This window comes from Ceratotherium simum, chromosome X, assembly GCF_057802395.1.
Source record: "Ceratotherium simum simum isolate JZ-2026a chromosome X, ASM5780239v1, whole genome shotgun sequence".
In the NCBI taxonomy this organism is placed as follows: Eukaryota; Metazoa; Chordata; class Mammalia; order Perissodactyla; family Rhinocerotidae; genus Ceratotherium; species Ceratotherium simum.
Window position 1 is genome coordinate 30532877 of NC_141940.1, and position 25114 is coordinate 30557990.

Below are 25114 nucleotides of genomic sequence, written 5' to 3' on the forward strand. Positions count from 1 at the left end.
TTAAATCACAAAAGTAACACATCTAGCAAGTGGAGAAGCCTATGGCCCTCTTCTTTGTTGCATTTATACTAGGTAATAGGAAACTATGGTACTAGGACTCTGTTATGACCACATGGTTGGGCACCAAGTGGGAGGGGGAGCTTTTATATTTCCTGCTCCCTGAGCCTTATAGAGTTTGCTTGGGCAGTAACCACCCCTATACTTTCATTCTTCTGCAGCCCAGTCTGGCTCCAAACATCAAACCTGCTAACATAATGCTCTGACAACACAGAATCCATTAAGAAAGTACAGAAAAGATCATTTGGTTTCCGCTTACATGAATCTCTTTTATGTTGCCTGGATCATCTCATTTTCTCTTTTTCTGGCCACAGGTGGTGCTGGAAAAAGTCTGACTGATCACTTGAGGCATTAACCTCTCACCTTAACAGAGTGGATGGGCTGAGAGTGAATAACACACTGCAGCTGTCCAGTATCTGACGGGGGGGGGGGGGGGGCGGGGGGCGGGGATAATTTGCATGAAGGTACAAATGGCACAATTCACTTCTTCACTGCCCTAACCTTTTCACTCTGTCATTATAACTGTCCTGTACTCATGGTATTTTTCAGGTTCTCCTGACGCTAAAGGAATAAAAGTAGCACTAAGCAAGCTGAACAAAGGTTCACCCTCACATCCTTCCCCATCATTCTTTCCCTATTTTGAAATCTTTGGCCCATTGCAACTAGGAGGAAAGGCAGTGCTTAAAGTCATGGATTAATTGTCTGGTTCCTCCAAAATATTTAAAAACCAAAAAGATAGCTTTGGTTTTTAATAGACGCTCCTACCCTATCCAGCTTCTTCACACTTTTAATAATGAACAGTCCTTCATCAAGTGTTTCTGCACGTGCCAGCCAGGTCATGATCCTTAGAACTCCCAGAAGAGGTGGGGTATGGAGGCTGGTTGGACATGGCTGTGATGTGCCAAACTGAAAACCATTCCCTTTGAAGAGTTAAATATTACCCTGCCTAAAATTCCCATTCCTAATTGCACCGGGGAGAAATTAGATATAATTAGATTGCTGAAATAAATGCCTATGATAGATTGTAATAAAAGACACTCCTCTGATTCATCTCTTCATTCAAAAAAAATAATTCCTTTAGCCTTGCTCTGTATAGCACATAGAAAATGGATTATTTTACTTTACCCTGGCTTATTCCATAATCTATGCCAAATCGTTTAAGTATTTTATATTGTTGAATTCAAACTGAAAACAAAGTGGAATCTGTGAAGACAGATGATCTTAGCATGACTCTGAACTTCCTTTTAAGCATCCAATTGGATATATACAAAAACGGTTCAAGAACTGGGATCAAATGTAGTAAAACATGGTTAAAGCAAAAATGGCACATTTCTAGTATTGTTACTTCCCCCTAGGTACAGGTAAATCACATAAATAAATAAAGCAACTGACTTTTCAGTAATGTAAACTTAAATAGTTACAAACATACATGTAGGAAAAAAAAGGATACAGTAGTGCAAAAAATAAATTATTAAAACAGAAAGAAGTATGCATATTATTTTACACAATGCTATATAAAACCTGAACCATTTGGAATGAGACCTCAAGTCAGTGAAATAACGCAGCAACATTATTAGTATCTTTGTTTCACATTTTAGCTACACAAGTCATTCACCTATGAAAGAAAGAAAATTAAAGCAAAACCACTTTAAATTTTCAGAAAATTTTATGTCAAAATCAAAATTTTTTTTTTTTCTGGGCTCTTAAACACCTCTGCTGTGCATGGAGTTGTGCAGCATGTCAAGAAGCATCTTAAGATAGAAAGTTTCAAACAGGTCACATTCTTTTGGTCTTTCTACTCAGTTTCTCTCTGTGATCAACAGCAAGGTAATACCTGTTTGATACTTCCTTTTGTTAAGATGTTATTGCAATTAGATATATTTACAAGACGACTCCCCTAAGGCAGTGGGGAGGCTGGGAGCTCCTCTTCAGCAATCCACTCTCACTAGTTTTGGTTTCGGGATATAAAGGCCAGGACTCGCCGAATACCATTCAGTCTATCCTTTAAGGACTTCATTGCTAGGAAAGGGAGCTGAGCTCGGCTCTCCAATGGAAGAACCGCTAACGTCCACCAGCACCAGGCTGGACCATTCGGGTTAATCTGCAATAGAGAAACACAATGGGTTCACCCTATTCCCATGGCAGTGATGTCACTCTGCAGGTTTCCAAAGCCACAAGGTAAACATCCCAGGGGAACTGCTTCTGTGTGTAGCAGAGACTGCTAATTGCCCCCATATCTATTTCCCCCCATCTTAGCTGGGCATATAGTCACCCACAAAAAAAGACTACATTTCTCAGCCTCCCTTGCAGCTAGATGAGGCCATGAGACAAAGTTCTGACTAAGAGGATGTAAAGGGAAGTGATATGTGGAACTTCTGGGTGACGCCTGGGAAAGGAGCATGTGCCCTTTGCTTTCCTCTTTCTCTCCCTTTCCCCAGGCTAGAATGTGGCCATGGCGATGACCAGCCTTCTTCAATCAGGAGGATGAGGGCGACGTTCAAAGGATGGTAGAGCTTTGTGATGAAGGAGCCTGGGTCTCTGAACGATCTCATGGAACAGAGCTGCCCCAGCCTTCCAGGACTTACAGCCTCTATCTTCCTTAGATACAGTTATTTTTGGAAGTGGTTAAAGCAAACAAACCAATATCCTAGCAGATACACTACACCTCCTGGCCAGTGTGATTTCATGAGCCGGACTATCCGCTACTCTGTCTCTTCCACTTCTTCGATTCTGTTTAGGTCCTTTGGACTGATGCATTGAACATGTGGGCCTTCAATTCCCATGACCCCTTAGGCTTTGCATGTCTCTTAATTCCCTTCATTTTCATGCTTTTGGCTGAAGGCAATATAGTCCACATACAGCATGTCACTATATAGGGCCACAGCTAGCTTCTCCCCTGAAACCAAAGATTGTGAATCACAGCCCCAACACACAGCAATCTCACTTTGCAAAAATTCCAATTAGAAAACACATTCATGTTAGAAATGTATTCCATCCCCAGGTTTCCTTTTAATAAAGACCTTTCCCATTTCACATAAATCCTTCACCAAACTTCTGTTTGTAAGCAGCTTCCCAGGCACGCATTTTAGACATTGGTGACTTATTTCCTGCCAAGCCCCAAATGAGCTTTCTTCCCTTTCAGAAAGTTGGCTTTAGGACTGTGGAGAACCACATTCTGGTCACACCACCTACATGTGGGATTATTTGCCTCCAGATTGGTTCACCTGATTCCCGCCCCCCACCCCAGCCCACTGCCCTCTTTGCTTCTCTGTGCCTCTAGCTTCATTTGGATTCCTTTTTATCTCTCACTGCAATCTGTAACATGCTTTCCCTCCTAGTATCAGATGTGAATATCAGATTCACATATTCTGAACTTTCTTTCCCAGGATCATTAACAAAGATATTTAAGCTGATGTTAATACTCGTGGCTGTTTCTAAGAAACCTCCTCCTGAGGCTTAGAACATTCTTATTAATGGGACTACGGGGGCTGCAGCATTGACTGGATCAAACCGGATGGGTTTTTTCTGCTTTTTTTTTTTTTTTTTGCTGCTGCTGCTGCCTAAGAGATATGATAACAGTCCTAATAAGAAAGGAAATGAAACCCAAGATTTCAGCTTTCTGTGTCACTGAGCTCTTATGAATCAGTCTGTGGCATCTGTTTTCTCTTGTGGAAAATGCTGCTATCATTGCTGATCACTATATTCTGCCTGACTGGGGGAAAGTGCTTTCCAGAAGGTGAAAGGGAACATTAAGCTTGATCATGAGCTTGCTCAGAGCTCTGCTGTAGTCCTGAGTCACAGTGGCCCAGAGCCAGGAGCTGGGTCATTAGGAAGCACTAACTGGCCTTTCTCCCTCAACATTCACAATGCCTCTGCATGGGGGAAAGGGGCCTCCTTTGTGGTCTGGAGAAAGCAAGACACTTCAGCCCGTTAGGAAACAGACTGGTGTTTTACAGCCTCAGAATCAAGAGGAAGAAGGGACTTTTGAGACCTCCTTATCTACCGCCCTCCTTTCAGAGATGGGAGAAAAGTTGAGAAAGGGGAAGGAACTTACCCAAGGTCACACAGCTAGAAAGGTAAGTAGGCCAGTCTTTCGGCAAGGAGGTCAGAATATACATATTCTATTCTACTACTGTGACAGAGTCAGGAATGAGTGTAAGTAAAGAATCGCGAGAGTTATGGAGACGATGATGTAGGAGAGCCAGCTCAGAATGTGGGAAAGGGGATGGTGGAGAAATATTTGTCTAGGAGATCTCCAGCCTTGCCTTAGAAAGACAGTACTCCCTGATTTATACTAGAAAAGCAAAGCTTGGTAAAACTTCACTATCTCCACCTTCCTAGAGAGCTTCTGATCTGCAGCTTGATCTCTCAAATGGACCTGTGCCCCCAGGAAAACGACTGATCCAGTAGACTCTAATGAACTGCTTTCTAGTATAACTCAGCCAAGGGTAAATTTAAAGATTGGGTCAGTTTTCTCAGGAAAACTTGCTAACCCCTGATGAGGACACTGGCAAGGGGCTAGACCTGCAAGGCTATGCATGGAGGGAGCTGAGTGTGAAAAATTCCTGTGGTCTGGCAATTGGAATCCTGTAAGGTAGCTGGCCCTATCTCCTGGCTCCTGCAGCAATGGGGGAGAGGGTTATGAAGCTCCCTGGAAGTGGCAGCCTTTGGTCTCAGCTCCCAGGATAGCCTTCTCTTAAGCCTGGCCTTTGCATGAATCTTGTCACCCTAACACATTACCAGGGTGCGAATCCGGACTCCCACTGAAGGTTCTTCTGTTGATGGCATCTGTGTTCCCATTCTCTCACCTGACTTACCTCTCAAAACCTGTCTTGGAGCCCAGTTCCTACTGCTTTACTTTAGTCACTCCAGTTCTGACTTGGGATACTTTTGGTCTTACCCATGATGCCCACTACCCAGCCAAACAATACCAGGATCCATCTCCCTCCTTACCCTTGATTTGCTGGATGGCAACCACACACCCATCTAATCACAAACCTTAGGCTCTCTCATCTGGTGGGGGCAACTGATTACAAAGAGACATTTTTGTATACCTGGGGGTCAGCATCTTTCTCTGGCATTGGACCAAAGTGATTGAGTATCCGATTCTTCAAGGATGATTTGAGTGAATGAAACCACGATGATGCTTGCTCATAGACACAGTTATGTAATCCCATGAGCTCAGCACAATCCTCTCCTTGAACCTGAAAGTATCAAAGCGGAAGTGAAGCATTTTGTACCTTCTCTATCACTCCTAGAGCCCCTTTTGATGCCTTTGACTCTCTTTGAGCATCTATCCTGTCTCCCTATAGGAAGGCTCACCCATCCGGCTTTCCCCTGTGTGGTATGGGAAAGGCTCCTCAGCCAGATAAGGGACTGTGTGTAAATACTGCAGAGGGTGGAGAAAGGAGAAAGGTTCAGCTGGATAAATTAGCTGAAACAGTAAGACATATAGAAAACCAAAGATTCAAACTGACCTGAGTGGAGGCGTGCTGTTAAACTAGGTTATGTTGGCTTACACCTTTGTCCTTTTCTTTTCTTTTTTTTGTGAGGAAGATCAGCCCTGAGCTAACATCCGTGCCAATCCTACTCTTTTTGCCGAGGAAGACCGGACCTAGGCTAACATCCGTGCCCACCTTCCTCCACTTTATATGGGATGCTGCCACAGCATGGCTTGACAAGCGGTGCGTCGGTGCGCACCCGGGATCTGAACCCCGGGCCGCTGCAGCGGAGCGCGCGCACTCAACCACTACGCCACGGGGCCAGCCTCTGTCCTTTTCATTTTTTACATCTGCTTTCCCATTGCTTACTAGGAAGAGAGACACGAATGTGTCTGTGCCTCAGTGTGTAACTCTATCTTCCAAGTCAAATACATTTATTCATTGATCAGGTATTTATTAATCTTGTACTATATAGTGAATGTAAATATAAACAAACTGGGATTATTTACCTCTTCTTCTGCCCATTACTCCAGAAAACCAAGGATTAACTGGATATGTCATCTTTCTGCCTTATGGGATGATGGATTATTGGGAAGGGCCCTTAGCCAGGTTGTGCATTTCAAAATACAAATGTGCATGTGAAACTATAATTATCTCAAAAGAAAAAGTTTTAAAATATAAATAAACCGGTAAATAAAATACACATGTGTAGAGCCTGCTCCAGAGCTATCCCTTGGTATCCCTAGCAGAGACCTAACTCCTAGGCTGAATGCACCCAAGGTTGGTCTGCCCGGGCATTTCTTATGCAGGAATACAACTCAGCAACTAAGCAGGGAGAGCCAGGACACCGGGCACTCTCACTGCCATTCTACAACCGAACAGCAAACCGGCAGCATTCAATATTGCTGCAGCAATTTGGTGAGAAATACCGAGGGCTCCAACAGTGCTGAGAAATCCTTTTGCAAGCACCTTTGTCTGCCAAGCTACAGGGACAGCCTGGCTTTGCGATTCTTGGCACTGGCCACCCTCACCTTTTGGTCTTCGATGTATTCAATGTCGGCTGTGTTGTAACCATCCCGCTGGCCCTGATGGAGGACCTTGAAGCGCCTCTTGCCTATGCTGTCGACCACTGAGCGGCCATCGGCAAAGAACTGAACGTTTCTGATCTCTAGGATGCAGCCATATTCCGCAAACCTGTTTATTGGGAATGGAGTCAAGAAAGTAAATTCTTGATGAGTTGTTTCCCTGGCCTGGCCCCTGGACATCTCGGTAACCCCATGCTGTGTCTCAAGGGACTTCTGCTAATTGCCTGTCCCAGAGTCTTCAGCTACAACTACACAATACGCAGTGCCTGCATGAAAAAGAAATCTTAATGTATAACTGCTGCCATTTAGTGAGCACAGACTACGTGCTAAGTACTGTGCTCAGTGCTTTGTGTGCATTATGAAACCGCGAATCCTCCCAACAAACCCAAGGAAGCAGGCACTATTACTGTACCCATTTTACAGATTAGAAAACTGAGTCATAGAAGGGTTACGTAACTTGCTGAAAGTCAAACTTGCTCCAAGGCTGGAGCCAGAATATGAACCCAGGTAGTTTGACTCCAGGGCCCACACTCTCATTAAACAAGTTTTCTAGTACATACCATCCATTTAACAAAAGATTAATCCTGTTCCTTTAAATAGGCAGCCTCTCACACGCTAAACTAGGGGCTTGTTCCTTACAAATGCTCATGGTGATGAGCTGGCTAAATCTCAGGAGCTGTGCCTCCCCATCTCCTGGGAGGGCCCCAAAGTAAAACAGAAACCTTCTCCACCCAACCTTCCTTTACTCGCATAGCTCCTCACTTACCCTTTGACAGGATCGCCAAGGCACATGCCAAACTGTCTGGTGCCTGTCTCAATGCATCTACGAATCATCAGACGGTAACAAGGCTCAAAGATGTGCAGGGGACAAGGAACCGTGGGATAGGCCATAGTACACACAAAAATCGGCACGTTCTTATTTAAGCTGCCAGGAAGAGCAGAAGACATGGATCTCAGAGCAACAGAGCAGAACACGGAAAGGCTGGGCAAACGCCACCATGTGGTTCCCCCACAGGAAGGCAAGGAGACATCAAGTTTTGATAGCTGATAAAAAATAGTGAAATGCAACTGACGCTGTGGGCGGAGTCCCATTATCTGGTACAGAGGTCAGCTAAGAGATTAAAATTGCCACTCTACACATTCTAATTTGGCTAAAGAAGTTCTCTAGTACCTTAAATTAGGGGTGATAGTTATAGCTCATATGTTTTCTTTCTTCCTTTCATACTCTCCACTCAAAACAATCTCTTCAGGTGTCTTGCTGGCAGTTTGGGAAAGGGTACTGGTGGTAAAAGTGGACCCAACTCTCCAGAGGGATGGTGGGGATATCTCTGCAAGGTCTCCGTGAGCATCTCAAATTTGCAAAGCCCCCAGAAGATCTGCGTGGCAGGCCCAGCTCGGAGGAGGAGGAGCAACAGAGAGGCAAGAGTAATCGAGCCCCGTGATGCTCCAACGCTCCTGTGCATCACAACCACCTGGGGCCCTTAATCTAGACAACGGGGCTGCGGCACCCACAGAGACACTGGTGCGTTAGCTCTGGAATCAGGACCCAGGAGTTTAAACAATAATTGAGAGGAGGACTCAGAGAGACTGAAGGTGAACTTAAGAATCAGAAATAAAGATAAAGATGCCCTGAGTAGATTTAATATAAGTCAATGAGAAAAAAAGGATTTCATTTCTAGCTTCCCAGGAAAACATGTTATTCAAAGTGAGAGGCACATTCAAACAAACTGGTGGCAGTTTAGAAATGTTCTCTACAGGGTGGGCATAAAACGAGAACAGGTTTTGCCATCGGGAACCTCGCCCCCAGAATGCCGTGAGGATTCCACTGGGGATGGGGGGGGCGGCAGTATGAGAGGAGGACATTAGTGCTTGCCTCCTGCTTTTTCTGCTAAGTGAGCTGTTCTTCCAGCCAGGCAGAGAGCCTGGAGCCCTACTTCCATCTCCATCCCTACCCTTCACCTCTCATAATACCTGTGCCTGGTAGAGGAAGCATATAACAAGCAGCATTCTTACTATTACCACTTATTAAGTGCTTACTAAGCACTAGCTCATTTGATCTTTATAACAAGTCCACGAAGCAAGAACTATTATTATTTCCAAGCTACAGATAAGGACACTGAGGCCCAGAGAGGTTAAGTGACTTGCCTAGAGTCATGAAGTATACTCACTTTGTGGCAGGACTGGGTCTTAAGCCTAGGCCTGACTGACACCAAAGTTCTTAACCTCATAGCACCTCCTTAGGTACTTGAAAACAGCCTTCTGTACACTTCGTAAGTTCCCCTGATTCAGCTACTCCAATTTACTCCTGCCAGCGACACCCAGTTACGAGTGCCAAGACGTGAGCTGGTCAGTGGTTTGGCTTATGCTTCTTCAACGATGTGCTGGTAAATGCTGAACAGCTGGCTCTCCAGGGAGAAAAAGCCCCAGTTTATAGCATTTGCTGATTTCTATGGTGTAAATACTCTCCCCATGGTCAATTTCAAGCTAGCAACAGGATATCACGGAATGAGGAGTTAGGAAGAAATGTACACATTCAGCTCTGTGATCTAGTATGAGTGAAACTGAAAATAGAAACATGCATATACATACTTAGAAAGTTCTTCCATTTCCTCTTCATAAAGCCTCCTTCGTTCCTTGAGTTCTTCCGGAAGGAATTTAGCTATTAGCTCTTCCATTATTACATTTTTGCTGTATTTTCTTGATGCCAAGCACTATATGGGGAACAAGGCAATTAGATACTATGCAGTCATCAGAAAAACACAAATCACTTCTGATGGAATCAGTAAAATAGCTAAATAACCCACATATTGGAGTAATTTGGACCCACCCATTAGCAGCTGATACTATCATGATGTATGTATCCTCTGGATGTTAGAGTTTAAAAAACACACACACAATAGATTACTTACATAATTAGAAAAAAATATTTTAACAAGGGAAAAAGACCTACATTGAAGTTTTAAAAATCTCATAGCTTTCCTAAAACACTGAAATTGAGACCATCTTCTTGTCAAAAAAAGGGGGGGGGGAAATCCCTCCCTTTCCTTTTTCTGATTATTGTGTTTACGAGTTCACAGAAATGGACTCCATCTGGAATATGCTGCAAGTCAGTAGTCAAAAGGTTCAGGGAACTAAACGGCAATTTTCTATCTTTGATCCTTTCCTGCCTTGCCCCACCCCCACCCCATCCCAATACCTGGCTTCTGGATATTGCAAGTCTAAGTATTTTTTTCTGCTCTAACTTTAGTTTTAAAAAAACAACTAAATGCTAATGATCTTGTTTGTCTATTCATTTTTTTAATATACCATCTAGCTATCACAAGAAATTATGTTATAAACCATGATTTCTGAACTGAACTCAGGCTTAGGTGTCACTAATGCCCACCTCCCAAACACCCCTAACCCAGGCATATCCAGGGATCCGTAAGTACTGGGTATTTAACCATGCGAACCAGACAATGGGAGTTAAAACATCTGCAGAGAATTGCTTGCTGTGGAAACTACCCACACAGACCCAGCAGGGGGAGCTCCTGAGTATAAAATGGCTGGCTTCAGACAATGTTTCCTTTCCCGGTATGGGTTACGTCTGTCTATTCTGCAGTGAACGTGATTGGAATAAGATATCTATCTGGAAAATGGTGTAAGTGTGACCCTTTGTGAATATACAGAGATAGATGAGAATATCTTCTAGCCCGAGTCCGGGACTCCACAGCATCTGCCTCCAGGATGCCTTATCAGCCACTGCCAATGCCTGGCTGCAGGAGAATCAACTGCTTTGCGGGTCCCAATCTTTGGGGAAAAGCAATGACTCAGGAGGTAGCCAATCCAAGAAGGAGGTGACTCCTCTGCTGATGCTAAAACAAAACCCCAGGAAAGGCACATACTCAAATGTTAATGGTGGTTTTCTCCAGCTGATGAGCATATGGGTAGATTTTTCTTTTTTCTTCTGCTTATCCGAATGTTATAGTGTTACCACAACACAAATGTATTATTTAAGGACCATGAGCTTCTCGCCTACAATCAGGCCAGTAAATCTCACCCCTTTATATAAGCAAGGTATGACGTTGATCCTCCCCCCAACCCAGTACACATCCTCAGGGTTTCCCTGGATGATTATTTCATTCCATTCCCTTAGTTTAAGTGTTGGGGTGTTGGGAAAGCTCAACATGTGACTTCTCTGGACCTATATTCACCTAGAGATAGTCTTGTATCGCCAACCTCTCCTCAAGGATGACAGAGGTCAAGGAACATGAATACTGATTGCAAAATGTGGCACACAAGTCCATGAGGGAGGGAAAACAAGACAGATTCTGGAGTCTTTCTGTGCTATAGGAAATTCCATCGGGTCCACTTGAAAAACAAAGGTGGCAGTTTGTGAGATTCATTTTCAGAGGCCCTGGAAGCCCCAGAGCTTTTCAAGTAGCCAAGTATCTGCTAATAAGTACAGTGGCTCCTGAGGGCTGGGACAAGGACCACACTGAATGTCTGTGAGGTTTCTCTGGGGACCTGGGAGTGATCTCTTCAAACCAAGGAATAAACATTGATGGTAAGGGAACATCAGAGCTCATCTAGTCCAAGCCCAGAGAGGCCAAAGATTCACCCAAGATTACAGTGAATCAGGCGCCATGATGGGATTAGAACCAGAATCCATGTTTATCATCAATTTAATACTTTTGTTTCCAACACAAATTAATTTCACTACCAATTTAGTTCATAAAAAGCTAGATCTTGCCTCATTTTCCTGAAGGACTTTGTGGAGAGAGGATGGATGGCTATAAGACAGGAGAAATAGATAGATGGCCTGAGGGGTTATTTTGCCCCAGCACAGTGCAGAGGCTTGGGATCCAAGAGGACACTGTCTTAGTAAATCAATTGCAAATGAGCTAACCCAACCAAGAAAGACATAATATTTTACCTGTGAAAGACCATCTTTGCACAGTGGACACTTGGCATTGTGATCTAGGCATCTTTCAAGGCATTTTAAGCAAAACGTGTGCCCACAAGGTGTTGTGACTGGCTCATAGAATAATCTGAAATTTAGGAATCAAAATGGAAGAAAACTGCAATGAGACCAAAAATAAAAGACAAAGCTACTCGATGTTAAGATTTCATAGTATTATTTGGAAAAATCTGTGTGTGTTTCTGGGGTGGGGGGGAGTTCTTTCCTTTTTTTAAAAATCCTTGTTGTTGCACTTCAGAAAAGCATTTGATTTTTATTTCTGAGCTGGATTTTAAAACAGGCATTTATTAAAGTTTACGACATAGCTAGGTCATTTTGTAACATTAATTCTAGTCAGTCTCTTCTGAGGCATCCAGATTTTTTTTTCCCCTGTCAGGTCGCAGAAAAATAGAGATCAATGCCCAGAGTGTCTGAATAGATTCCATTCTAAAATATTTAGCCAACCTCTTCACCTGAGTATATGTAAACACACAGACAAACACACAGATAAACACACATGCACTCTCACACATTTATCCATTTAGTACTTTATATCACATTACATGACTTGTTTGCTAACCTTGATTCCATTTTTCACCCAAGCAATGTTTACTGCCTGAAGGTTCTCGAAATTGCACCTGTAACAAACATATAACTGCCTCTTATAAGGATGGATCATTTTCCTAGGAACAGTCGAGTAATATTGTTAATGTGCTTACTGATAGGTAGATAGATAAATAGACACATATATATATGCATATACGTCAATTAGATCCTATTTTAATTGCTTTGCAGGAGCTGGATATTTTCGAAGCAATCTTGGGATCTTTTTAAAAGCTGTTCTATACCTTCAGAGATTCATGGATTTACTTTTCTTAAAGAAAGGCTCACCTGCAGCAGGACCACTGGCTGGGGGCAGCTGAAGATGGTTCAGAAGTGGGGCTCGCACTCACCAAGAGGACAGAAAGAAAGGAAAGACGCCTCACCAGCCTATTTTGACATCACCAGAGCTTTCAGTTGAGAGGAAGAGGCCACCAGCTGCACAGCCCCCTCGTGTGGCCAGGAGGTGCACCAGCAGCCTAGCCCACACTGCCAGGCTGAGCAGAAGAATCAAAATGTCAAAGCTGAAAAGTACGTGAAAAAAATTGAACCCACCAACCAGAATCAAACCGAGTTCCAGAGAGGATGAAGTTGCTTATCTACATGTGCACAGCCAACTGTTGGCAGATGATAGTCTATCCAACTTCCACTTTAGTCACATGCTCTTTCTATCAGAACAATGATTCTCAACCATTCCTGTGCGTGAGAATCACCTGGGCAGCGTTTTCTTTAAACAGCTTTTTTGACGTATAATTGACGTGCAATAAACTGCACATACTTAAAGTGTACAATTTGATAAGTTTTAACATATGTACACACCTATGAAACCATCTCCACAATCACGATTGTGAACACATCCGTCACCCGCAAACGTCTCCTCATGCCCCTTCGTAAACCCTCCCTCCTGCTCCTCCCCACCTCCCCCTCACCTGGGGAACTTTTAAAAACTACAGATGCCCGGGACCACACCTGCAGAGATTCAGATCAGTTGGTAAGGGCCAGACATCAAGATTTTTTAAAGCTCCTTGGGTGGTTTTAATGTGCAGCCAGGGTTGAGAATCACTGTATTACACAATCCTACTAATCTCTGCATAGGCGAATCCTCTGTATTGTCTCCAAACCTAATTATCAGAGGCACCGGTGGAGCTTTAAGAACATACATGGTGAAGCCCCACTGGATAAAGTTTGTGGTTCAACAGGTCAAGGAGTGGGACAGAGATTTGATATTTTTAACAAGCCAATGAAGGTCTGGAATAGGAGAGAGACTTTTCATATATTCACTTTGTTCTACGTTTTTAATGTTATAATCCTGTTTAAAAAGTAGTTAATTTGTCTAACAAAATTAATAGATTTTAGTTATTAAGTTGGCCAGAAAGTAAAATTAATTTTCAAAAAAACTCTTTATGATGAAGGTTCTACCCAGTGCACAAAGGCAAGAAAAATAAATAAATAAAAGTATAAGAATTGGAAAGGAAAAAACCAAATCTGTCATTATTTACAAATCGTATGCTGGTGAACTTAGAAAATCTAAAAAAAGGGGCCGGCCTGGTGGCGCAAGTGGTTAAGTGCGTGTGCTCCGCTGCAGTGGCCCGGGGTTCGCCGGTTCGGATCCCGGCGCACACTGACACACCACTTGTCAAGCCATGCTGTAGCGGTGTCCCATATAAAGTGGAGGAAGATGGGCTTGGATGTTAGCCCAGGGCCAGTCTTCCTCAGCAAAGAGGAGGATTGGCAGATGTTGGCTCAGGGCTGATGTTCCTCACAAAAGAAAAAAAAAAAAAAAAGAAAATCTAAAAAAAATCTACAGAATGATTATTAGAATTAATAGGAATTGATAGAATTGGCAAGGATGCTAGATAAATATACATACACACACATACAATTGTAGTTCTATATACCAACAACAAACATGAGAAAATACATTCTTTAAAAGATGACTTTTACAATTGCTTTTAAAAATCAAGTACCCAGGAATAAATCTAACAAAAGGTGCATGAGACCTCTATTGGAAAAAACTATAAACATTCCATTGAAAGAAAGTAAAGAAGACCTAAATAAGTCCCAATAAAAATCCCAACAGGTTATTTCACTTGTTTGTTTTTGTGGGACTTGACAAGTTGATATCTAAACTTTATAAGGCAAGGCAAAGGGCCAAGAAGAGCCAAGACACTTCTGAAGAGCCGCAGTGTAGGAGAACTTGCTCTACCATACATCAGAGCTTATTATAAAGCTGTAGCAATTAAAACAGTGTAGGACTAGCACAAGGACGAAGAGGCCTGTGGAATAGAATAGAAAGCCCAGAAATAGACCCAGACTCAGATTCTTGACTTATGACAAATGTGGCACTTCAAAGCAGAGGGGGAGTTTCAATACAAATTGCATTCTCAATAAATGCTATTTGGGATGATTGGCTATCCACAGCAGGGAATGAAGTTGGACCATCTCTCACACCATACACAAAAATCAATTCCACGTGGGCTGTAAAAATAAATGTGCAAGACAAACAGTAAAGCTTTTAGAAGATAAAATAGAATATCTTTATGACCTCAAGGTAAAAAAAAAAAGATTTCTTAAACAAGAGACACAAAAAAACACTAACTGTAAATGAAAAGACTGATCATTTTTACTGCATTAAAATTAAGAACTTGTAAGTTCATCAAGAGATGCCATTAAGAGAGCAAAAGGCAAGCCACAGAGTGGTAGAAGGTATTTGCAGCACACAGGACTAACAAAGGACTCATCTCTAGAACATACATAGAGCTCCTATAAGTCACTAAGAAAAAGAGAGATAACCCAGTTGAAAATGGGCGAAGACTTATATGCACTAGCATACATAAAAACTGTTCATAGCAATGTTGTCCATAATAGCCCCAAACTAGAAACAACCCAAATATCTATCTATAATAGAACTGATAAATTGTGGTAGATTCATACAATGGGACACTATACACTAATGAAAATGAATAAACTTTACCTACATGCAATAACATGGATAACTCTTAATACTGAGGAAAAGTAAACCAGAACAAAATAATACATTCTACATAACTCAATTTATACAAAGGTTTTTAAAAAATAGTCAAAACTAAATTACACCGTTTAGAGATGCATACCTGGGTGGTAAAACTATTTTTAAAAAAAGAAGGGATGAAAGTCAAGATAGTGATTTCAGGGGGAGAGGGAGGGAGTTGTGATGTGGAAGTGGCATATGGGTGGCTTCTGGGGTCCTGGAGATGTTTTATTTCTTGAACTGAGAGGAACTGCATGAGTACCCTCTTTGCAATATTTTGTTAAGAGAATAGATTTATATTTTATGTGCTTTTCCACTGTGTATATTTCACAATTTAAAATGTTTTTCAAAAGTGTGATTTGTAGAAGCAGACTTCAAGATAAAAAAGACAATGAGAGACAAAGAGGGGCAGTATATAATGATAAAAGGGATATTCCACCAAGAGGACATAACACTTATGAATTTATATGCATCTAACACAGGAGCACCAAAGTATATAAAGCAACTATTAACAGACCTAAAGGGAGAAATTGACAGCAACACAATAATAGTAGGGGACCTCAACACCCCACTTACATCAATGGATAGATCATCTAGACAGAAAGTCAACAAGGAAACAGTGGCCTTAAGTGAAATACTAGACTAGATGGACTCAATAGATATATACAGAACATTCCATCCAAAAACAGCAGAATACACATTCTTCTCAAGTGCACATGGAACAATCTCAAAGATAGACCACATGTTGGGAAACAAGGCAAGCCTCAATAAATTTAAGAAGACTGAAATCATATCAAGCATCTTTTCTGAACACAATTGCTATGAAACTAGAAATCAACTACAAGAAAAAGGCTGGCAAAGTCACACATATGTGGAGACTAAACAACATGCTACTGAACAACCATTGGATCACTGAAGAAATCAAAGAGAAATCAAAAAAACACCTGCAGACAAATGAAAATGAAAACACAACATACCAACCCTTATGGGATGCAGCAAAAATGGTACTAAGAGGGACATATAGAGCAAGACAGGCCTACCTCAACAAACAAGAAAAATCTCAAATAATTTGTCTTAAACTACACCTAACAGAACTAGAAAAAGAAGAACAAACAAAGCCCAAAGGCAGCAGAAGGAGGGAAACAATGAAAATTAGAGGAGAAACAAATGAAATAGAGGGTTAAAAAAAAGTAGAAAGGATCAATGAAACTAAGAGCTGGTTCTTTGAGACTATAAACAAAATTGACAAACCCTTAGTAAGACTCACTAAGAAAAAAAGAGAGAAGGCTCAAATAAATAAAATACAAAACGAAAAAGGAGAAATTACAACAGATACCACAGAAATACAAAGGATTATGAGAGAATACTATGAAAAACTATATGCCAACAAATTGGATAACCTAGAAGAAATGGATAAATTCTTAGACCCATACGACGTCCAAAAACTAAATCAAGAAGAAATAGAGAATCCGAATAGACCAATTACAAGTAAAGAGATTGAAACAGTAATCAAAAACCTCCCAAAAAACAAAAGTCCAGGACCAGATGGCTTCTCTGGAGAATTCTACCAAACATTCAAATAAGATTTAATACCTATCCTTCTCAAACTATTCCAAAAAATTGAAGAAGACAGAACACTTCCTAACTCATTCCAGGAGGCCAATATTACCCTGATACCAAAACCTGACAAGGACAACACAAAGACGGAAAATTACTGGCCAATATCGCTGATGAACATAGATGCAAAAATCCTCAACAAAATATTGGCAAATCAAATACATCAATACATTAAAAGGATCATACACCATGATCAAGTGGGATTTATACCAGGGATGCAGGGATGGTTCAACATCTGCAAATCAATCAATGTGATACACCACATTAATAAAATGAGGAATAAAAATCACATAATCATCTCAATAGATGCAGAGAAAGCGTTTGACAAGATCCAACATCCATTTATGATTTAAAAACTCTCAATAAAATGGGTATAGAAGAAAAGTACCTCAACATAATAAAGGCCATATATGACAAACTCACAGCCAACATCATACTTAATGGTGAAAAACTGAAAGCCATTCCCCTGAGAACAGGAACAGACAAGGGTGCTCACTCTCAACACTCCTATTCAACATAGCACTGGAGGTTTTGGCCAGAGCAATTAGGCAAGAAAAAGAAATAAAAGGTATCCAAATTGGAAAGGAACAAGTAAAACTCTGGCTGTTTGCGGATGACACGATTCTATATATAGAAAACCCTAAAGAATCCACCAGAAAACTACTAGAAATAATCAACAACTACAGCAAAGTTGCACGGTACAAAATCCACTTACAAAAATCAGTTGCATTTCTATACACTAATAACAAACTAGCAGAAAGAGAACTCAAGAATCACAACAAAAAGAATAAAATGTCTAGGAATAAATTTAACCAAGAATGTGAAAGACCTATACACTGAAAACTATAAGATATTATTGAAAGAAATCAAAGAAGACATAAAGAAATGGAAAGATATTCCGTGCTCATGGATTGGAATAATAAACATAGTTAAAATGTCCATATTACCTAAAGCAATCTACAGATTCAACACAATCCCAATCAGAATCCCAATGACATTTTTCATGGAAATAGAACAAAGAATCCTAAAATTTATATGGAACAAGAAAAGACTCCAAATAGCCAAAGCAATCCTGAGAAAAAAGAACGAAGCCGGAGGCATCACAATCCCTGACTTCAAAATATACTACAAAGCTATAGTAATCAAAACAGCATGGTATTGGCACAAACACTGACACACAGATCAATGGATCAGAATTCAGAGCCCAGAAATAAAACCACACATCTATGGACAGCTAATCTTCGACAAAGGAGCCAAGAAAATACAATGGAGAAAGGAAAGTCTCTTCAATAAATGGTGTTGGGAAAACTGGACAGCCATGTGCAAAAGAATGAAAGTAGACCATTATATTACACCACACACAAAAATTAACTCAAAATGGACATCGGTCTTAGCAGCATCTTTTCAAATACCATGTCTATTCAGGCAAGGGAAACAAAAGAAAAAATAAACAAATGGGACTATATCAGACTAAAAATCTTCTGCAAGGCAAAGGAAACCACAAACAGAACAAAAAGACCATCCACCAACTGGGAGAAAATATTTGCAAATCATATATCTGACAATGGGTTAACTTCCAAAATATATAAAGAACTCATACAACTCAACCACAAAGAAACAACCTGATCAAAAAATGGGCAGAGGATATGAACAGACAGTTTTCCAAAGAAGATATACAGATGGCCAACAGGCACATGAAAAGATGTTCAACATCACTAATTATTAGGGAAACGCAAATCAAAACTACAATGAGGGGCCAGCCCAGTGGCGTAGTGGTTAAGATCGTGCACTCCACTTCAGCGGCCCAGGGTTCGCAGGTTCAGATCCCAGGCACAGACCTACACACTGCTTATCAAGCCAAGCTGTGGCAGGCATCCCATATAAAATAGAGGAAGATGGGCACAGCTGTTAGCTCAGGGCCAATCTTCCTCAGCAAAAAGAGGAGGATTGGCAATGGATGTTAGCTCAGTGCTAATCTTCCTCATCAAAAAAAAAAAAACTACACTGAGATATCACCTTACACCTGTCAGAATGGCTATAATTAACAAAACAAAAAATAACAAATGTTGGAGAGGATGTAGAGAAAAGGGAACTCCCATACACTGCTGGTGGGAATGCAAACTGGCACAGACACTATGGAAAACAGTACAGAGATTTCTCAAAAAATTAAAAATAGAAATACCATATGATCCAGCTATCCTACTACTGGGTATTTATCCAAAGAACATGAAATCAACAATACAAAGAGATTTATGCAGCCCTATGTTCATTGCAGCATTATTCACAATAGCCAAGACGTGGAAGCAACCCAAGTGCCCAACAACTGATGAATGGATAAAGAAGCTATGGTATATATATACAATGGAATACTACTCAGCCATAAAAAAGACAAAATCATCTCATTTGCAACAACATGGATGGACCTTGAGGGTATTATGTTAAGCGAAAGAAGCCAGACAGAGAAAGACATACACCATATGATTTCACTCATATGTGGAAGATAAACACATGGATAAAGAGAATAGATTAGTGGTTACCTGAGGGGAAGGCAGGGGTAGGCAAAAGGGGTAAAGGGGCACATATGTATGGTGATGGAAAAAACTAGACTATGGGTGGTGAGCACGATACAGTCTATACAGAAACTGATATATAATAAGGTACACCTGAAATTACACAATGTTGTAAACCAACATGACCTCAATAAAATATAAAAATAAATAAAAGTGTGATTTGCCGGCTGATTTGAGAACCACTGCTATAATCTAACTACAATAGAGCAGCCAAACCAGAATATCTCATTTCCTCAGTAATTTGAGTCCTATGAATCTGAATGCTTTTTATACCTTATTCAATGACACTAATGATGAAGATGTTTGATGAATCTGTATCTGCAAACTATTTTTCCTGAGAATTTCAAAATTAGGCCCTTTGTTCATTTAAGAATGTAATCCACATAAAATAACAATGATATAGCTCCCTAATTCATTGCAATAAATATTGACATTTAATGAGCAGATGAATGAAACAGACACAAAAGGATACAGCAAGTCTTAGCAAGAGCTATGATTGAAATGCCTCTGAGTGGTCACAAACAAGAATGCTGCCATGGAGGCTGCATAATTATTGCTTTGATAATAATTTGATATAAAAAATAATTCAAGGTTCAGATGCTTAGACTATATCACCTTTCAATACTGAATTCACTTCTATATTCAGGGCTACTCTGCTACTCTACAAAGGCTGACTGAATAAAGTGACTGGGAACAAATGGAACATATTTCTCCTGCTATCCTGGGTGTGTGCAATACCTTTTTTCATATAAATTAACTTCATATATTAATAGGGGGTAGTTATGATTAGCTCCATTTTACTACTGAGGAAATTAAGACTCAGGTTAAATAACTCGCCCCAGGTCACAGAGCTAGCTAGTTAAGTAGCAGGGTTTGGGATGTAAAGTCACATCTGATTCCCAAGCCCATCTTCCTTCTCCACTATATGACACAGCCAAGACTGTGTGGACATCTACATCTAGAACAGACATGATCCATCTGCATGTAGATGCACATACACTTTTCTCCCTTCCTCTCTCTCTCCCTCCCTTCCCTCTTCCTCTGCCCCAGAGAGAGAGAATTCTCTATATATAGATAGGGCTAGAAACAGATATATACTCAAATTCTTCTCCCTTTTATTTACCACTTTAGGTAATAAGTTCAGAAGACACTTCAAGGAGGCATTTATAAATCAGAGTAGGGCCAAATTTCCTCACCAGAAAGTATTTTACATTGTCACAGTGATGGAGTAAACAATAGTAATAATAAATGCTTTCAGTTAGATGTCAGTTGGGATAAATGTTTGGCTTGTCTGGAAATAGCTATCGTTTCCCACCAGTTACATCCTTGCATTGTGTTCTTTTGCTGCTATCGAATGAGAGCAAAGAGAGAATGAGAAGGGGGGGGGAGGGAGAGAGAGAGAGAGAGAGAGAATGAACTGACTCCTTAACACCCAGCTACCTGAGTAGCTAAAACTAGGTTAAATATAAAGCTTCTTGTTTCAATTGACAAAGAGGTCACTGGGCCATTAGGTAACTGGTTGAAATGTCAAACATTCTTGCTCCACATCTCAGAATATCCTTGTCACCCTAAAGGTGCTGCTCAACAGTAGCCTCAGAGGTGGCCCTCCAATCTCCAGGGAGGATTTTCAGTCACTAAAGATTGAGGGGCAGAGTTCTGAGGTGTTGGAATCAGGGAGCAACTTCCCTGAGCAGAGCTTTCCCACTCAGCAAGGGAGACTTGGAGACTGGAAAATTCCTCATGAACGCATCCTTCAATTATTGTTCCATTCACTCTCTCCACCCTTTTCCCTGTGGAATTTATAAGCTGCTCCTGATTTTCTCTCTAGACTCAGAATAGATAAATTCACACACTCTAACTTGTCTTCTACCAATGTGGCACCACAGCACTGGATTTCATTCTAGAAACTGGCACAGGAGGTACAAATGTCTAGTTTCATGACCCAGCAGATTGAATATCTCAACCCTTAGACTTTCTCCCCCAAAGACACATGAGGGTTGTAATAGAACCTAATAATAATCTTAACAACAATAAAAAGAAGAAAAACACTAGGGAAGTGGAAAGAGGAACTTTTTTAAGACTGCAAACACTCAAGCTAAAGCATGTATATGAAATAGCCTCTGTCAACATCTGATTTCTGACTTACAGACAAATCCTGTTGGAAGGGGAACTACATGCTTCTGATCACGGACCACAGTTTTAAGAGCCTCGCGATCAGAAATGCTCTGTGGCCTTGGCAGGTTTCTTGGCACCAGAAAGCAGCTAGAGTCTCCCTATAATTTACCAGCCTACACGACAGCTACTCCAGGCAACAAGGAGTTTTTGTTTTGAAGTCTCACTTAGAACAGAGGGGCAGGATAAGGGAAATGAGGGCTTTTAAACTCAGAGTGAGCAAACTAGAAGGGGGTCTTGTCCTCCTGGTGTTTATTTCTTGGACCAAATTTCTAACTCTTCTCTGAAACCCTCTGTTGAGATCAGGGACAAAGAAGATGAAAGGGAGAAAACAGAGGAAAGGGAACAAAAGACCTTCAACCTCAGGATTCTTAGTCTTCAGGGAAAACACAAACAGGATGAGTCTGTGTGTTTCATTTTGTGGCCCCTGGATGTTGGGAGGAGTGTCAAAGTGGATAAATACACCAAAGGCCTGAGTTTTCTGAGAAAGCTGAATCAAATCTACCAAAGTCTGACATCTGCAAGACCATGGCTTTCATCACGGGCTTAGAGCCACAATGGCGTTACCTGCAGAGGTCCATTTCTCTGCTTGGAAGCAGTTTCTCTATCTCATACCTTGGCTCTGGCATGACACACCTGCCACTTTGTTGTGAGGGGGAGAGGGAGGTGGTAAAAGGGCACTGGTTATATAGCCCATCCCACCCTCGCCCACTCCACCTAAAATTCACGACAGTATCTGGAAGGCTTTCTTGGAGTGCTGCTACATTCTGTCGAACTGTTCGTTACCAGGTCTGCCAGAGCTTATGACCAAATCTGACAACTCTAATTTTTTTAAGAGACAGAAAAAGTACATGTTCAGGTAATGGCTGTCTTACTCATTTTCATCCAGATGACAAGAAAAGTACTTCTGAATACAAACACATGTGATTGATACGGAAGACATATGTGCTTGTCAGGGGCAAGAAAACATCTGAGGATCCTCTGTTGGCTGGATCCCACTGTGTGGCGGACCAAAAAATTTTTCTTGACATCTCTTCTCTTGGGTCAACTATCTTAACAACTTGTGTGCAAACATCTCAGCTTCCTTTTATGCTTTTTTGGAAAAAAGACACGTTTGAGAATCTACTGAAAGCTGTGGACCTTGTCCTGGAAACGCACACACACACACACATTTTTATACACAACTTCAGGGAATTCATAGATCTATCAGAATCCATACATAGAACCTCCTCAGGGGTCCATAGACCTAAAGTTAAAGAACCTCTGGTCTAGAAGAAAAAATAGTTAACACTTATTGAGTACTTATTCTATGTCAAGCACTATTCTAAGTGTTTTAAGTAGATTTTTCTCAATTAATCATAATAACTCCATAGGGTAAGTACTACTGTTCTCTATTTTACTGACAAGAAAACAGTGGCAGAGAAAGTCACTTGCTCCAGGTCAAACAGCCAGAAAGTGGCAGAGCCAGAGTTCAAACCCAGGCCTTCTGGCTTTGGAGCTCCTCCTCTTAGCCACAAAGTCACAGCTGTGAAATGAAACAAATGAAACTAATTTTTTTATGCAGCCCATGATTGTAGCAGCTTCCTTTTTTTTGTGGGAGGTGGGCAGGCGTGCGGATAGTTTGCGTCTCCGGAGATCTGAGAATGCAGAGATGATGTGGCACTGGGCAGAGGAGTGATGCTTGGCCAGGAAGTACATGCCTGCTACTAACTACTGTTCATGGCACAAAACAAAAACTAGTCAGGCCTTCTACTTGGCTTCCAAAGAATAGGCCTGTGGCACTGACATTAGCCCTTGAGCTTGGAGATCTTGATCCAGTAATCGAGATTAGTTCCTGGGTCACAAACTTAAATACGTACAGGGGGCCAGGAAAGCAAAGCAAAGCAGAGACGAAGGCTGGTGTAAGGCATTGGTGGGGGCAGAGAGGGGACCATGACCAACTGGGGAGTGTGTGTCCTGTGTCAAAACATCCACATTTAACAACAACCAAAAAAAATCCCATGAAGGCCAAAGAAAAGACATTCAGCCTGTGGGCCATCAGTTTGTGACCTCTGAGTAGACCGCTTCCTTCCTACTCTCTAGTGTTTCCAAGTCAGGAGTACAGGGAATGCAATCTGTAAGTAAGGGACACGAGCTAGCCCATGTGACAATCAACACTGTGATTTCCATTTCGTTAGAAGCCTGCTTTTACGTGCTAACCAACCGAGCAGTAGGTCACTAGCAGAAAGGTCCAGACACCAGAGAGGAAGAGCCCTCAGGCAGTAAGAGATAGCACACATCACATACCTCATACACAGGGAGCATTCAAGGTCAGATGCGTCAAAAGATGCGAGCGGAACACTGAGAGCAGGCTTAGCCCCCTGATCTGCAGAAAGATCTGTGATTCAGAAAGCAGTAAGTCAGAGCGGGACCAACCTTGGTTTCACAGACAGTATTTCTGAGGCAAAAGAACCCAATTATTTTTTCAGTCTGCCACTCTCACCACCTCCCAGAGAGTTGATTTAGCGGCTATCAGAGCCATTAAGAATGGGATACCCTGAAGTAGGCTCTTGGAGGTTTCTAGCAGCCCCATAGACAGAAGTGCAAGTCAGGGAATGTCCAGGAGCCCTGGGGACTTCATTCAAATGCAACAGGCACCTCACTGAAGAGCAGCAGCGGCAGCGACTCCATGGGCTGAGCCAGGCTTTCAAGGCTGATACTGAATCTTGGCACTGCCAACCTCTCTTGGAAAGATATCAAGCTGCAGCTACTGCTTCTCAGATGCCTACCGATGGGAACATAATTGGGAATGAGCAGAGTGAGGCCTGACCACACTTGCTTGGTCCCACATTCCTGGAACGGGGATGGGGGAGGGAGAGGCTGGCCTGGAAGGAAGTGGCGCCATCAAGGGCATGAGATGTCATTACTTGATACTGTGCTTGACCTTATGACTTGGCTTTCCATTATAATTACTACTGAACACTGGCAATAAGCTAGGAACTGTGCGTGCTCTCACAGAAACTTTGGAGCAAGCCCTGACATGGCACAGCTAAGTGCCAGAGCTGGGCCACACACCCAGAGCCCAAGGAGCCCTCACATGGAGGGTAAGTAATTGCACATATTGGTGAGCCCAGGCACCTCCTCCAACCTCTTTTCTCCCTAGGTAGAGTCCGTACCTGGCTTAGAGGCTTTATTAGGCACCTCTGGGTCTTGGGGTTCAACTGGACAATGTTTCCTTTTCTTTTCCTGGCATTTGCCTGTCTTGATGGAGGCAGCTTCTGGAGAGGCAACATCCCCTTTCTCCTCCTCTTCTTCCTGGTTTCTCATGTTGTCTTCCTGCCCATCCCCCTTTACATCAGCTGGGTTCACCAGGCCGCTGCAGTCCCCCTCGGCTGCTGCTTCCTCCTGACTAGAACAATGTGGGAGCTCTGGATTTTCCTGGAGGAAGAAAGAGCCAAACATAAGAATCTACTCAGGACCAATCTTGTCCTCTGATATTTCTGCCCACGGGACAAAGAGAAAACTACATAGCCCTGATCATTTAGTGGACACATAGCTTAACTGAAGGGCAGTCATAAGGCATATTTCCCACTTCTGTCCACACAGCATCTGTGACAAAGGCAGGCCCAGCTTGGGCGGAGCTG

The 25114-nt window shown here is 41.9% G+C and overlaps 1 protein-coding gene across 3 annotated transcripts in view; it reads right to left on the reverse strand.

Annotated features, from left to right (window-relative positions):
- Positions 1-499: 499 nt before the first annotated feature.
- Positions 500-25114, reverse strand: part of LONRF3 (LON peptidase N-terminal domain and ring finger 3) — a 38840-nt gene continuing 14225 nt past the window's right edge. For 2 of the 3 annotated variants that reach the window (XM_004442256.3, XM_004442255.3), the window contains 8 exons: positions 24647-24908; positions 23778-23868; positions 11499-11613; positions 9173-9294; positions 7350-7508; positions 6530-6692; positions 5112-5261; positions 500-2158 (listed from right to left, as the gene is read on the reverse strand). In XM_004442256.3, the coding sequence (XP_004442313.1) occupies positions 2003-2158; positions 5112-5261; positions 6530-6692; positions 7350-7508; positions 9173-9294; positions 11499-11613; positions 23778-23868; positions 24647-24908 (1218 nt within the window). In that variant the 3' untranslated portion in view covers positions 500-2002. The remainder of the gene's footprint in view (positions 2159-5111; positions 5262-6529; positions 6693-7349; positions 7509-9172; positions 9295-11498; positions 11614-23777; positions 23869-24646; positions 24909-25114) is intronic. The other variant, XM_087427337.1, reaches the window with a different exon arrangement.